The 15,562-nt window shown below is 40.1% G+C and overlaps 1 protein-coding gene across 18 annotated transcripts in view; it reads right to left on the reverse strand.

Annotated features, from left to right (window-relative positions):
• The window catches only part of RBFOX1 (RNA binding fox-1 homolog 1), a 1,515,726-nt gene that overhangs the window by 101,931 nt on the left and 1,398,233 nt on the right, over nt 1-15,562 (reverse strand). For all 18 annotated transcript variants that reach the window (XM_057529156.1, XM_057529157.1, XM_057529150.1 and 15 more), the window contains one exon: nt 5,739-5,792. In XM_057529156.1, coding sequence (XP_057385139.1) covers nt 5,739-5,792 — 54 coding nt within the window. The remainder of the gene's footprint in view (nt 1-5,738; nt 5,793-15,562) is intronic.

Genomic DNA, 15,562 nt, shown 5'->3' on the forward strand with positions numbered 1-15,562 from the left:
GTCGTCACCGCCCTGGCTCTGAGTCCAGGCGAGGCTGGTCCTCTGGGTGGATATGGGGGACTTTAGAGCCATGAGGAACACCTGAATATTTGCTGCTTGGAGGGGCTCTGGGTGGTGGCAGGTACCTTTCCAACCCACCTTATGCTCTTTCAGGATGCTAAGACAGTCACCCCAAACGGGGCGTGCTTTGTACCCAGCCTTTTGGCAGATCACCCCAAGCCCAATCCAAAGTCTAGGGCTGTGACCAATAAAAGAAAAGCAACTTATGTCAGGTTATGCCAGGTTCTGGAAAAATTTTACTTTTTTCAGATGCTCTTGTATCCAAATTGCAGGAAAGAAATTGGAAAGAAGTCCATCCAAAAGTGTGGCTAAAGGTCATTCTCTGAACTGTAATGGACTCAACAAAGTGAAGTGGGGGGAGGGAGACCTACATCTACCTACTTCTGACCCAATTCTTAGATGAATCATGGTTCACAGTGGCCAAGAGCCCATAGGAAACCAATACCTTTGTCTGGGTAATCCAGGGTCAAATACACCTGCCCTTTCGAGCTACGCAATCACAGAGCACTACATCCATCCTCTTCATTTTTAACCTTTATATTGAGATCCCAGTCCACTTTCTCATCACCTAGCCTGGCATCAAGTCATGTGATCCATGGCCAGGCTTGTGCCGACGTGGACACAATCAATCCAGGTGACTTCAGCGATCACACTAATCTCTTATATTTTTATCTTACTTTACAGTCTCTGAAGATCTTTTACACTCATTATTTTATCTGATCCTCCCTATAACCCCAGGATAACCTAGTTTCAAGACCTGGCCACCTTTCAAGTGTGACTTTGCAGATAGGTATGCCCTTCTTTTAGTACCCGCCATTTTGCTTCACCCCCCACAAAGCAGAAATGTTTATTTTCAGAAGGAGGATCCACTCAGGACCCCCTCCTTTCCTCCCCCGCAGAAGCCCACTAATAATAATAGTGTCACCAAGACTATTGTTCATCGTCATCTTCAAGGTTTCCAAGTCGACTGACTCTGCATCTCTCTCCTTTTGAGTTTAATTGTGTATTTCTAGTCATCAGGACCTAACTCTATCTTAGATCTGCATTGCATTGGAAGATCTTTTCCTTTCCCTACTGATCACAGCTCGTGGAGTAATTTAACTCAATTCCAATTTTCCTTTGCAGGCGGGGTGCTCCCCATCCACGGAAGTGAGTTATGTGCGTTCGAGTGGTGCATCTTATGAATCTTGTTAAGCTTTGCTGCCTTATAGCCCCGCTGATGGAATATTTAATCACAGAAATGAGTTGGCAGATATGATATACAGTGTGCGTGAGCTTTGCAGCCATCTTACCAGCAACTGAGAAACGGATGAATTTGCCATTTGTCAGGACCATGTCGACAATTGTGTATAGCCTTCTGTTATTTATTTTTATTTTGTTTTACTCACGTATGAAGATTAAAGGTGCTTTCAATCAGCAGTTTCATTGGCTAGCTATCATGATTATCCCTTAAGAATATCACTTTTTTAAAAAAACCTTTTTATTAGATGGCAAAGGGGACTTCTCAGAATGACAGGAAACTCTAAGAATCCCTGCTGAGGCCTCCTCAGCGGGATTCCTAAAAACCCTATTTTTAATTACACTAAATAACTTGAGAAATGCTACTGGGAACAGATATTTGCAGACATTTTACTTCTACTTAGTGCCTTCAGTTTTATTTTGACTCTAACATGGAACACCCGTAGATGCTGGCTAGTCTTTGAAACTCACCTGGGCATTTTTCTGTATTGACTTATCAATCATTTGTCATGAGAATAAGCCTCAAGGAGTCTGAAGATGATTAGGTTTAGGAAAAATAATCAATGCTGCTGCTTAGTTTTATAGGAAAACACCCACTTGTCTTTGGAGGAGATTTATGTATGTTCATGGAATATGCTGATTTAGGTATATCTGCTTCTGGAAACTGGCATTGGATACGCATTTAAAAGGGTTCTTGCAGGTATAACTTGATGAGAGTTCAGAAAAACCACCCCCAATGAAAGACCTTTCATAACAGCTTTCTAAATGCTTCTCTTGGAATGTGTGTGAGGGAGAGTGCATGTCATAATTTATCAAAGCAAATTAATACTGTTCAGCTAGTAATTAAAGATCCTCATTAAGAGGTATAACTGCTCTCCCCTCCCCAACCCTGCGTGAGCAATAAAAACGCACTCCGGGCGTCAAGAGGTTACAGACGAAAATCGATAACCTGCCATTTTATAATTAAAGGGAAAATAAATGTTAGGGGAAAAGTCCACTAAATTAGGAAAATTACCTTTAGGAGAAATTGAAAATATTGATTTTAATTTACAAAATATGTGCACTTTTCATGCCCCATTCTGAGAGACAATTGGAGGCTGGGTTGTTAATTCTGCATAAGCTTCAGAAAATCAATAATTATACTATGGGAATATTGTGATCTCTGTCATTAACACGAATTCTTATATATAGAAATGACTAATAAAATAAGGCTGGCTCTCTGTGTCAGGCAGATACAGGACTGACCTGTGAAATACCCACAGCAAATCAATGACAAGGTCTTCATTTCAGCTCTGGGGCACATTCAAAATTCCAAGATAAATCCAGACTATGTTTGTAGTTGGGGAAATTTAAAATGCCCCCTAGATTCTTAGTCATGGGTATTTAAATGGATAACATGAGGCATTATACCTGGTTATGGAAATGAATACATTCTACAGTTCTATTTTGCATATAGGCATTCCACAGACGCAGGTGCCTGAAATTTTAGATTTAAGCGAGCAGGATTCTCAGTGTTTATGGGTCTCCAAGTATTTCAAAGGAATGGATTGTTCTGGAGTGCTGGATCTGCAGCCACATTTCCCCACATTTCTGAATATCATGAGCTCTGTCTACCTACATAGATCAACACACAGGCTAAAAGAGAAAGCCTCTGATTATCAAGGAGAGCCCAGATATTGGCAACACCAAACACAAATATTCAGATTTCTCAAGTAACGTTTACTTCTCCGTGCCCCCCGATCCCCCCCCCCTTTTTTTTTTTAGATTTAAGTTTACTGAAGCAGCTCATAGAAATAATTATTTGGTTGTCCGGGCTTCTGAAAGCTTCCCCTGGCACAAGCAGTTAATATGTCTGAATACTGTGGTATTTGGAATAATCCAAAATTATTACTTTACTTCTCTTCTTTAATTTGACTGATGTGGAGAGAGCAGTAGCGTAATCTACTATCAGAGGGCACAGTCAGTAAGAACGATGACTTTTAACATTCATAAAATATAAAGCAAAGCAACCTGGTTGCAAAGAACACAGGCTCTTGATTTTAGCCGGCTTTTTACCAGCTGTGAAATCTTAGCCCTGTGATGCAAACCCTTTGTACCTTAGTTTTCACATTTGGAAAACTGCCATGAGGATTCAAACACATTAATTTAGGTAAAGTGCTTAGAACAGTGCCTGACCATAAAAGTACTCAATCAAGAGTAACCCTTATTACAACTTATTTTTTCCCCACAGTCCAATGATCTAACTTTTGAGGCTGGGCCCAGGGCTCATTTGAATGGCTGCTCTAATGTTCTAAAAGTTATGCAGATTCATTTATTCTCGTACGTTTAAGTCATTCTGAATTGTTTCTTATGTCTTAATGGCCTCTTAAAACACCCACAGATATGCACAGAGGTTTGAAATCATTGGAAAGTAGATATTTGTTGTTTTCCTGGTTGCTTGAGCCAAAGGTGACCAGCAACTACATTGCGTGGGGCTGGAAAAATGTACTTTCCTCTCTCTGTTACAATTCGCACATTCATACCCTATCTCCTCATTGAATGGTTTCCTGCTTCTTGTTCTTGATCTCATTATTTTGGGGGAGAAAAAACATGCACATAGGCACGTGCACAGACACGGACACACACACACACACACACACACACACACACACACACACACGCAGAATCTGCCACCTCTTTATTCCAGAGACTCCATTTCACCCAGCACTGCCAGCAGATACACAGAAGCTGCTTTCCAACTTCCTCGTTGCCCTTTTCGGGGAGTTCATTTCTCTGAAGCTTTGGACAAAGATGTATCCCAGCAATATCTGTGCCCCCTGAATGGATAAGCTGAGCACTGAAGGACTAGTCCTCTCATGAATTAAAAGAGAATCTTTTAGACTAGTGGTACACTCAGAATTCAGCAGAATCAGCTCTCAGTTAACTTTCCCCTTATGGCAGAGAGGTGGAACATTAACTTATTTATTTCTATTTCCTCGACATTTATATGGTGCTGCTATGCACCAAACACTCTTCAGATATTAACCCATGTAATTCTTATAAATGCCTGTGAGTTTGTGACTACTATCATCTCCCATGTAACAGATGAAGATGCTGAGACACAGAGAGGTTAAGTAACTCGCCTAGAATCACACAGCTGGCAAGTAGAGTAACCAGGATTCCATCCTGGGCTGCCTGAGAGTAACGTCCACGTTCCTCACTCTGTGTGTCCCCTCAGGAAGTGGATCCCACCACGTAGCCATGGAAAGCCTTATAGCTAGGTCTCGCCTCCCCAATAAGAGTCAACACAACTACTTCACTATCAGAATCCCTGGTCGTAACCCAGGCTTGTAATAAAATTCACACATGAAGAACAACTACAAATATTGCCTACCTAAAATCCAGAACTCAGCTATCACATTGGGCCTTCCAAGGTTTACCATCTTTTAAAATCAAGTTGGTTTTTGTGCTAGAGTAGCTGCCTAAGTTTCCTATGTTCCTTTGCCATCCACTAGGGTCAATGTTTAGTTTCGGGAAAATGACTGACGTAGGGCATCTCAGAAGAGACAAAGAACGGGGTGTGACTTACCATCAAGAGATTACAAAATGAGTGGATCTAAACCAACGGGTCATTGATGTCTCCTTATTAAAAAGCCAGGGCCACATCAAAGCAAGACTTCTTTTTAACATCAATATGGCAAATCTACTAAGGTTCTCAGGTGTTCAATGCAGCCTTGTTCATGAGCAGGGAAATAACAGGTAGAAGTAACAGGCTATGCTGAGCAAAAAATCTCAGTTTCTGTTGCTTCTGGGTTACTCTCTCCCCAAATCTGATGACCAAGTTTTCTGGGACAGTGGATTTGAGTGGCAGTTGGTGGGTGGCTGGGAAGGGATGAGGAGAAAGCTATATACCCTTGAAGGCAAAGCAGAGAGAAAGGGAATTGCTAAGGGAAATTCATTAATGGAAAAAGAAGGACAACTTAGCTTTCCTAGTTTTCTAAATAATCCTTCTCTTTGCAATTCCAAAACACTGGCACATTATTGGGATAATTAAGCCAACTCTCTTCTTTGCCAAGGGAATAAAAAATGCAATTCCAAAGGGAAACGTACGGCTGAAAAACACGTTCAGGCACATTGAAAGAAAACAGGCATGAGCAGCTGTCCATTTGTTCAAATCTCTTGAACAAAGTCTCAATGCTTTTTTTTGAGGCAAAATCAGTGTGAAATGTCACAAGGAGCCGTGGCTCCGTGCTTATGTCACAATGTAACTTACGTGATTCCCCTTTATTTTTTAAAAGCTTTTAAACACTTTTGGTTTTGCCTTAAAAAAAAAATCATTCAAAACTTGCTAGGATAGGAATTTATCAGTTCAGATTATTTTATAAACCCATTCTTTATGGGCAGGCAAAGCACATTTAGAAAAGACCAAGAAGACATCATGCAAAGAGAAAACTCTTTACCTGCATAGAATTCGGGACTGTACACTGCACCCACAACTGGATTCAATTTCCAGCCTTAAAACAAATACACAAAAATGTTATCATCACATTTGATTCAACAACTCCTATCATTGCAAATTAACTACAAGTCAAATGGGTTGGTGTTTTTTTTTTAATTTTAAAATTTAGAGGATGTATAGTTTGGGCAGGCATAAAGAATACCTGAAAACTATACATAGGAAAAATAGATTTATACCCTTTTTTGATTTTCTGCCAATACAAGTTAATAGCATGGAAACTATTGACCAGCTACAGATGAACCTTTTGAAAAGGATGTGATAATTCATTTCATCCCATATCAATATTTTCTAGAGCCCCTATAATGATTTAAATTTTTTGGTCTTCTTTCATGGATCACTGCTAGATATCCCATCACATCCCTTTGTATTAAGTTCGCAAAGATCTCATGAACAGAATTCTCTGCAGAAACATATTCTGATAATTGTCATTCCTAATTGTGACCCAGAGACTCTACAGAATTCCAAAGTGCTTTTTAAATCCCAAGGAAAATGACATTTATCCACTAGAGATTGTGTGGAATACATTTCAAAGAATTCAAGAACCATAAAAATTCTTAATAAGCGTATGATATCTAAGGTAACTTTCAAATAACCTGTATATAGGATTAACAGAATCCTGTAATTTTCCTAATGTTCCTCATGGTGCGTTTTCTGTAAAATGAATCCTGGCCCTTTAGAAACTTTTACTCAAGAAAAGAGCAAACAAGAATATTTGCAAATCAAGAAGCTACCCTCATTACACACCCACTGGGCACTATTTCGGGAACAACCTCAAAAAATGATCATGTTTTAGGGTTTGGTGATCATTTCCTGCTCCTGCTGGTAAGTCTTTATAAAAGCATCCATCATAGACTTGCCAAAAGACAGAAGACAGGTGTGGGAAACCTCGTGTCTTTGAGGTGAAGGTCAAACGTCAGAGATCCTCTACTAAATGCTCCTGAGAAAAGGCAACGGTGAGAGTTGTGATGTGAGAGAAGGTATTTGTGACAAGTACCCTCTGAGCTCTTCCCAGAGGGAGAGGGTGTGCCGTCCTATTGCCTGGTCTAAGAGACGAGCCTGTAAGAACAGCTGAAGGGTGACCACAACCTACTGATCCACTCAGGAAGATAGAGGCACAATATTGCAATAGATTGGCCCCTGGATGGACCTAAGAACTCCCTAGAACTTTCCAAGAATGTTTTGTTTCTAGAAACTTTCCGTTCCAATTTGAATAAACTAGCTGGTTTACCGCACCCAGGATGATCTTAGGATAGGGTTTTCCAAAGGGTTATCCTTGGATTACTCGGGAGGCATATTAATGGGAAACTCCTGGCTGCAATTTTAGACCCAGAGAACGAGACATGAAATTCTGAGATGTATTGTCCCAGGGGCTTCTGAAACTCCATATTGTCACCTTCCTCTCATATATTAAACACATCTTATCTTATAGAAATTCCTTTAGTGGTATAAAAATAAAAATTACCCCAATCATTTCAGAATATGTGCTTTATAAATATGGAAAATGACTTTAATTTGACCAACTGAAATTCACTGCTTCCTAAAAAAGAAAATACTCAATTTCTGAGGACATGTCCACATTTTAAGTCATTTGGAATCAAAGAGAAAATAGAGCAAACTGGCTGCAAATAAAGCTTCAGGGTTATCTGGACATATTTAATTTTCTCTTGCTAGTTTTTCACAGAAATCTAGAGTTTGTGAAAGAAATCTATATGGAGCCATATTAAGTGAATAATTAAGTTATGAATTTATTACCCTTCTTCTTCCCTCTGTCCTCCATCTTACAGCCTGCTTATGCCCCTACCTTTTACTGGTAGTGGAGACAGGGTCTTTTTGACACCATTGTTTCTTTTATGCATTCTTATTAACTCCCTTAAATAATTCCTTTTGCACATGAGGCTGGGACACACCATTCACTGAATGTGGATCCATTGATTATCTTTGATGTAACTATCAAAGATTGTAAGTTAGGCCAACAGTCTTTCATTTTTCTCAAAGAAACAGATTTCTCAGAGGTGTCTAAGACTGTCTAGAAATCATGTTTCTCTCATCTGCCTTTATCTTCCTCATTTCCTTGGGCTAAGAAAACTCTATCTATGTATCTATGTATCTATTTATCTATCATCTTTCTATCTATCTGTACCTATCATCCATCCATCCATCCATCTCTATCATCTCTCTTTCTTTATTATCTATCTATCTTTTGACTAATCAATCAATCTCTCAGCTCTTGACAAAGCTGACCTGATGTCTCCTTAGGGCATGCTACTTAATGCCACTTTCTAACTATCTACCAATGATCTACCAGTTTACCAAGTCTCCCCATGGAAAATTTCCATTCAATATAAACATAAATAGAAACAAAATGATACTCTCCCTCCTCAGAAGATCTATGCCATCTCACATTCGTAAGTATTAATTGAGAGAGGTAATTGATAAGGTCTCCTCTACAATAAGTCAGCTGGGATCTGTGAGCAGCAAAATGAAATGAGACTGCTCAGGTAGCCATGGGAACATCAGTGCAGGTTTTCCCTTCTTCCTATCACTGGTCTTTTCTCCTAAATAAGGCTGCTCTATTCCCACTGTAGGAAAAACAAAGGCTTTTCTGAACCACACCACAGGCACGAAAACTCAACTTCTCATCTCCGTCCTCCCCTGAAGCGGATTCCTCACCAAGTCTTCCCCCCTTCAGCAAATGGCATCTCCATCCACTTGGTTCCTCAAAGCAAAATTCTTGATAAATAATGCCTTGATGCTTCCCTTACCCTCATATCCCATGTACCATCCATTAGAAAATCTTGTTGGTTAGACTTTGAAAAGATGTTTCCACTCTCTCCACTTCCCTCCCTCACCAATGCCACCATCCCAGCCCAAGACATTTCTATTTCTCAGCTGGACAAATCCATGGCAACAAAGTCCTAACTCTCACCATCTTCTCTTCCTCTTTTCCTAGTGGCCAAACCAATTTTTAAAAGTAAATCAGACATGTCATCCTGCTACTCAGAATTCAATAGCTTCCTGCTGCACTTAGAACACTAATTCTTTTTTTTTTAAATTTATTTATTTAATTTATTTATTTTTGGCTGTGTTGGGTCTTGGTTGCTACGCGTGGGCTCTCTCTAGTTGCGGCGAGCAGTGGCTACTCTTCGTTGAGGTGCGCGGGCTTCTCATTGTGGTGGCCTCTCCTGTTGCGGAGCATGGGCTCTAGGCATGCAGGCTTCAGTAGTTGCAGCATGCGGGCTCAGTAGTTGTGGCTCGCAGGCTTAGTTGCTCCATGGCACGTGGGATCTTCCCGGACCAGGGATTGAACCCGTGTCCCCTGCCTTGGCAGGTGGATTCTCAACCACTGCGCCACCAGGGAGGCCCTAGAACACAAATTCTTTACCTTGACCTACAAGACCACACAATCTAACCCCGGTCCATTTGTTTTATACCAGTGTTCCCTTTTCTCCAAACTGTGGTGACACTGGCCTTTTTCATCTTTTCAAAACAACTCAAGATCCTTCTAGACCAATCTAGACCATTCTGGATTGTATCCACTGCTCGCTCTGCTTGGAGAACTCTGCTCATTCCTCAAAAGTTGACCTGATATTATTTAGGTCTCCAGTGTCTCCCCAGGGCAGGCTGTTTAATGCCTCTTCCTTCCCTACTCTTACGGCTGTCCCCTGATTCAATTCCCAGTTTTGTTTTCTGCATAGCGGTTAACACCGCCTGGATTTATCTTCTTTCTTTCGTTGCTTGTTCTTAACTGTTTTTATAAACGTTCTCCTTCATTAAAATTAATGGTAAAGTGAGCGGGACTGACTGCTGTCCGATGTGAATTCCCAACATCTAAAACTGTTTGGCAAATAGTCAGTGCTCCATATATTTACTTAGTTTTGCTCTAAAGGAACTGAAAGAATAAAGAGCTTTTTTTTAATGGACTCATTCCTTTTTAGCTAGGATGTCCTTCCTACTGTCAATGACCTGCTTCCCTATATACACCTAATAAAAAAGGGCCCTGTTAGGGGTGACTGTCTTCAAGGGAAAGGCAATAAGAATCCAGCCCTTGAAAATCACCTCTGCTCAGACTTAACAGGGATCTTGCAGGCTTATGTAAATGCATGCAAATCACATGCAAATGACCTCCTAGTTCCTGTGACTCCTTCTAGTACCTGGAAGGGACCCTTGGGATCACCTTGCTGGAGACAGGAGCCTGCATTGTCAGGAAGACGGACAAAATGATCCCGGTTTCAATTTCTCAGGCAGTTTGTGTATGTCCCCAGGCCTTGCAAATTCAGAGATTTTGATCAAGGACATTAAACTGAACAATGAAGCTTACAACAAAGGGAGAACAGCTGACAAAGCCCACCGCTCCCAGCTCCCAGGGCCCCCATACAGCAAGGCAATGGAGCAGAGACCAGACATGCGGAGGTCTCACTCCATATCACACACAGGAGCTGTTCAGAGAGACCCCTCTGCGGCCCGGCCCCAAGGGGCTGTGTCCAAATCAGCGCTCCGCTCCTAAAATTTAGCTTCTCAAAGGTCATCTGCCAGCCAGCCTTCTGTACAAACACTGGCCGAGGTCCCCAGTGTTAACTATGGCTGTATTGGGTGTTAAAAGACAGGTCTGAATGTGCACACAAAAAACTCTGCACGTGCCTTCTCTAGGGCTTTGCGGAGTTGGGTATCAAAGAAACACATTCAAGAAATCACCCTTAAATGTCCGGGGTTTCCATAATTCAAAAAGAGTCATGTACCACAATGTTCGTTGTAGCACTATTTACAATAGCCAGGACATGGCAGCAACCTAAGTGCCCAAAGACTGATGAATGGACAAAGAAGATGTGGCACATATATACAATGGGATATTACTCAGCCATAAAAAGAAACGAAATTGAGTAATGAGGTGGATGGACCTAGAGTCTGTCATACAGAGTGCAGTAAGTCAGAAAGAGAAAAACAGATACCGTATGCTAACACATATATATGGAATCTAAAAAAAAAAAGGTTCTGATGAACATAGGGGCAGGACAGGAATAAAGACACAGACGTAGAGAATGGACTTGAGGACACGGGGAGGGGGAAGGGTAAACTGGGACGAAGTGAGAGAGTAACACTGACATATATACACTACCAAATGTAAAATAGATAGCTAGTGGGAAGCAGCTGCATAGCACAGGGAGATCAGCTCAGTGCTTTGCGACCACGTAGAGGGGTGGGATAAGGAGGGTAGGAGGGAGACGCAAGAGGGAGGGGATATGGGGATATACCTATGCATATAGCTGATTCACTTTGTTATACAGAAACTAACACAACATTGAAAAGCAATTTTACTCCAATAAAGATGTTAAAAAAAAAAAATGTCCGGGGTTTCCAAAACTGCATACCGAGGTTTTCTAAAGACATGACTTGAGGATGCCAGGGATCTCGTATTTTAAATGGTGCAGACGGCAATGCCCAAAGTGAAAAGTCAGTTGCACATCGCATCTGGTTCACTCAGTAACTTTTTTTTTTTGCAACACACATTTATTGTCACACACATTTAAATTTCATCTATACAGGATTTCTGTTTCTCTTCAAACATGAGCAGAAATAGCAACTTTAGATTAAGAATCCCCCATGGACCAATTTGCTGGGGGTGACGAGGGACCACCCCACTTAACCCCCTAGTTTGTCTACTCCCTATTACATGCTGGGCTTGGAGGCCAAAGGTCAGCAATCTTTTATTGTTACTCTGTGCTGTTTTTTTCTTCTAGAAGAGACATACTTTGCTTTTCCCAGTATGAAAATGAAGGAGAGTCCCAAAAGGCCACAAGTTTCTCAGACCCTCTCTGCTTGCTTATTTATTTGACCTGGCCAGCTTCTGTTAGCATCTGAATGTTTGATCCTTAAGTTAGTATGTCTATCAGGAAACTCAGCTTACCATCTACAGGAAAAAAAAAAAAGAACAGCATAGCTACTTATTATTGAGATTATTGTGTAATTAAATTTTTAGGGGACTTTGTACCCCTGCCACTGTTCTGAGTATTTTATCTCCCATAATAATCACAAATACCCAATATAGTAGGTCCCATTTCTCAGGTCCCACTTGGGAAAGCTGTTATGTGGAGGGTTTCAACAGCCTGCCTGCAGTTCAATAGCCAGTGAAAGGCAGGTATGATGCCAAGTCTATCTCTCCATATAGTCTTGGGTCTTTTTGTCTTGTTTTCATCCTTCCTAAGATCTCGGAGAAAATAAAAGAGCTACATCCAACACCCATGCTTCTCCAACATCGAAGAAGTTCCTGAGAATCTGATTCTCAACTCGTTTTACAGAGGAAACATTTGATCTCCAATGAGCTCAGTAAAGCTTAACTCTTCTCTGTGGGTTGGTGTCCTCAGGAAAAATCAGCAATACAGAAGTAGCCCACCCAATTCCCTCTTTGTGGAGCTTTCTGATGGGGCGGGTTTCCAGATCCCTATATGTCATTCTACAGTCTTCTCTTATTGCCAAGTTCAAATGTCCTGGGAAACGGAATCCACATCCTCCATGATTTCATTAACTTTGGTCCTCTATAGCAGGGCCTCCTAACCTCGTGTCTTATCGTGGTTAGGGTCCTGTCCTATTCATCATCAGGAACTTTGCAGTTGCTTAAAGTTTTGTTGGATGACTGACAAGACTGAAGGAGTGCATGAATGTGATGCTGGCATGGAGAGTTATATTTTTCCATGTGAAGGTGATCTCAAAATTTGATGACTCTAGTAATGCATAATTTTGCTGAAGCCTAAGTTTGATGGTTTGTGAGAATGAATGAGGTAGCTAATGAATGAATCTCACCAATCAATTTTCTCATTTCCATGTGACTTTATTTGTCCTCACTTCTCTTTTTTCCCCCAGCTTTATTGAGGTATAACTGATAACTAAATTTGTCTATATTGAAGGATTGAAGGTGTACCATTTGTTGATTTGATATATATTGTAAAATTTTTGCCACAATCCAGTTAATTAACATATCCATCATCTCACATAGCTACCACTTTCTTTTTTCTTTTTCTTTTTTTTTTCTTTTTGGTAGTGATAATATCCTCTATTAACACAGTCATGCTTGTTAAGGATCTGAGAGGGCCCCGTATCTTTTCAGTTATGTTGGATTGCATTTTATGGGAAATTTTACTTGTAGTGATGGTACTCATGAATTAAGGATTGAAAAAGCTTAGAAAACTACTTTTCTTGAATGCCAAAATTCTCCACCATCTCCTCTATAGAAGCCAATCATCTTTATGTAGTTAGGATCTGCCTTTTTTTTTAAAGTCAGTTCTACTGCGACTGCCCATCTACCCCTTAGGTACCATCTTCAGTCCATGTGACAGGATAAGCCCCTGAGTACACCCTTTTGGGTACACAGATTAGAGACCCATATGACTTATTTCTGGAAACTAAGAATGCATGGTTCCCTGGAATGGGATGTGGGATGTTTATGCCAACATACCAAACTGGGAATTGGGGGCTGCACCTTTAATAATCTTTCTGTTCCTGTAGCCGGTTGCTTGAGTGCAGTTCTGTAAGATGACAGGGGAAAGCAATGCACTCATAACACATGGGCATGGCCACAAGATTTTGTTATTTCATAATAAAAGAAAAAGGCTTCACTAATCACTCCATCTCCTCTAGCCTCAAATTTTACAGCTTTACCCCAGGAAAACTATGTCTTCTTTATAGGACTTCATGTGGACCCAGTGCATCTAAAATGCTTAATGTAATGCCATACACTCAGTGTTCCAGAGATGTTGGCTATTAATAAGTAGGCTTTGAACTGTGTCTCCAAGGCCCACAGGTCCAGTTTTCAGCCCCTGGGTATGTCATTGATCAATAGCACTTTCTTTAAAATAAATATGCCTACATATGGCTTAAGGAATAATATTTGGCTTCCCTTGCTTTATTTTCTCACATAAGCAGCAGACATGAACATCTATGCATATGCATGAAAGCATGCGTGGTGCACACACACACACACACACACACACACGCACACGCACACACAGTTGTTACTTCATAATTAAAGAAAGTGCCCAGTAGTCATGTTGGTGTCATTGTGTACTAGCTCTTGCAAGTTGCAGAGCTATCATTTTTACCCAAGTAGAAAGTCTTCATGACATGTAACTCAGTGGTTTGCTTCATTTTATCACTGGGCATTCAAAGTCTGTTGAAAAAAGTTTCTATACCATTTAAGGTTATGTCTTGGGTTGTTGGAGCTGGGAAAATGGGTCAGCAGAATAAATAATTCTTCTGGTCTTTCTCCTTAGACTCCTATTATATTGAGGGTATATTTCTGTTTAATTTTGCCCCTTTTAAAAATAAGAACAAACTGGCTTAGGCTAATTGGTAGCCATTTGCACAAGTAAGAAGAAAAACAAAAACAAAACTACCAAATGCTTGTAGTATTGTTTATAACAGAAAAAAAAATTGTCAATCAGTATGTAAGGTGGGAATGAGCCCATATATTCATTTTATGGAATATTATGTAACCACTAAAAAGAATGAATGTAGTCTGTATGTATTAACATTGAAAGAACTCCATATGACTTATAAAAGCCAATTAGAAATGATATGTACACCATGTTCATATAAAAAGCATGCACACACTACTGTGAATGTTATAAATATATACTGACTACATATATATACAAGAAAGTGCAAAATAAAGGTATAGACAATAATCTGTAGTAGTACCTTCTGAGGAGGTAGCTGGGAAACCAAGGTGGCAGTAGTGTCATTCAAAATATATTTTAGCCTTTTCTTCCCCCCCTTTTTCCTTCCCTCCTTCCTTCCTTCCTTCCTCCCTTCCTTCCTCTCTCTCCCTCTCTCTCTTTCTTTCTTTTCCTTTTTTAATGTCTGTATTTCCATGTTTCATGTGTAATTAAAATGTTAAAAATGGAAAATTCCATAAATTTTTCCTTAAGACTGTAATAAAATTGTTATTTTTTTTAAATCTATGAAACAAAAAATATCTTCCAGTCTCACAATTCAACTCAACCATTAACATTTTGGTGTAATGCCTACCTTAATTCAAATCATGCTATACATATAATTTTCTTATTTTAAAATTTTTCATTCATTATGAGGCCCTTTGTAGTCTTCATCCTACACATTTTAATGACTCTAATATTCCACTAAGCTCTAACTTTAACTTACTACATTACATTCTTTCTAATTCTGGTACAATTAAGTATGTGATTAGCATATCAGCAGCCTCCCTCCCCCCATATATCTTAAGAGACATTTTTTCTGAGGATTAAAGAATCAAAATGTGTGAACATTTTAAATAACTCTTCATACATATTAAATCCTTATTATGAAGTGTCTTGAGATGTCTTCTTCTAGAGCAAGGGCAGAAATGCCTTGTCCTGAAGGGGTCTGCAATACACAGCAACACCCTCACCTGCCTCCAAATGCCACTGGTGGGCAACCAGTTCTCACTATGGAACTGGTCATGAGGGACTCTCTAAGGCACTTGAAAAGCTTAATAGCTCCAGAGAAGATTCAAAGCCAGAACCAAATTCTGCAGTCCCACTTCTGGGGATGATTAGTGATCAGTGAGGAGGTGGTGATGAAAAAAGAAACAAACAAAACTTCCATCCTCCTTCAACTAACTCTAATAACAATAAATTAAATTACCCAAGTAATTCCCAAATAAGTACTGTATCTCACTCACATGGGAGTTATTATAGAGAGACTGAAAGAAGGACATGCACTCTTAACCCGAGAACTAAATTTGCCTTTGTCATGAAATTTATCTTATTGATTCAA

This window comes from Balaenoptera acutorostrata, chromosome 15, assembly GCF_949987535.1.
Source record: "Balaenoptera acutorostrata chromosome 15, mBalAcu1.1, whole genome shotgun sequence".
Taxonomy (NCBI): Eukaryota; Metazoa; Chordata; class Mammalia; order Artiodactyla; family Balaenopteridae; genus Balaenoptera; species Balaenoptera acutorostrata.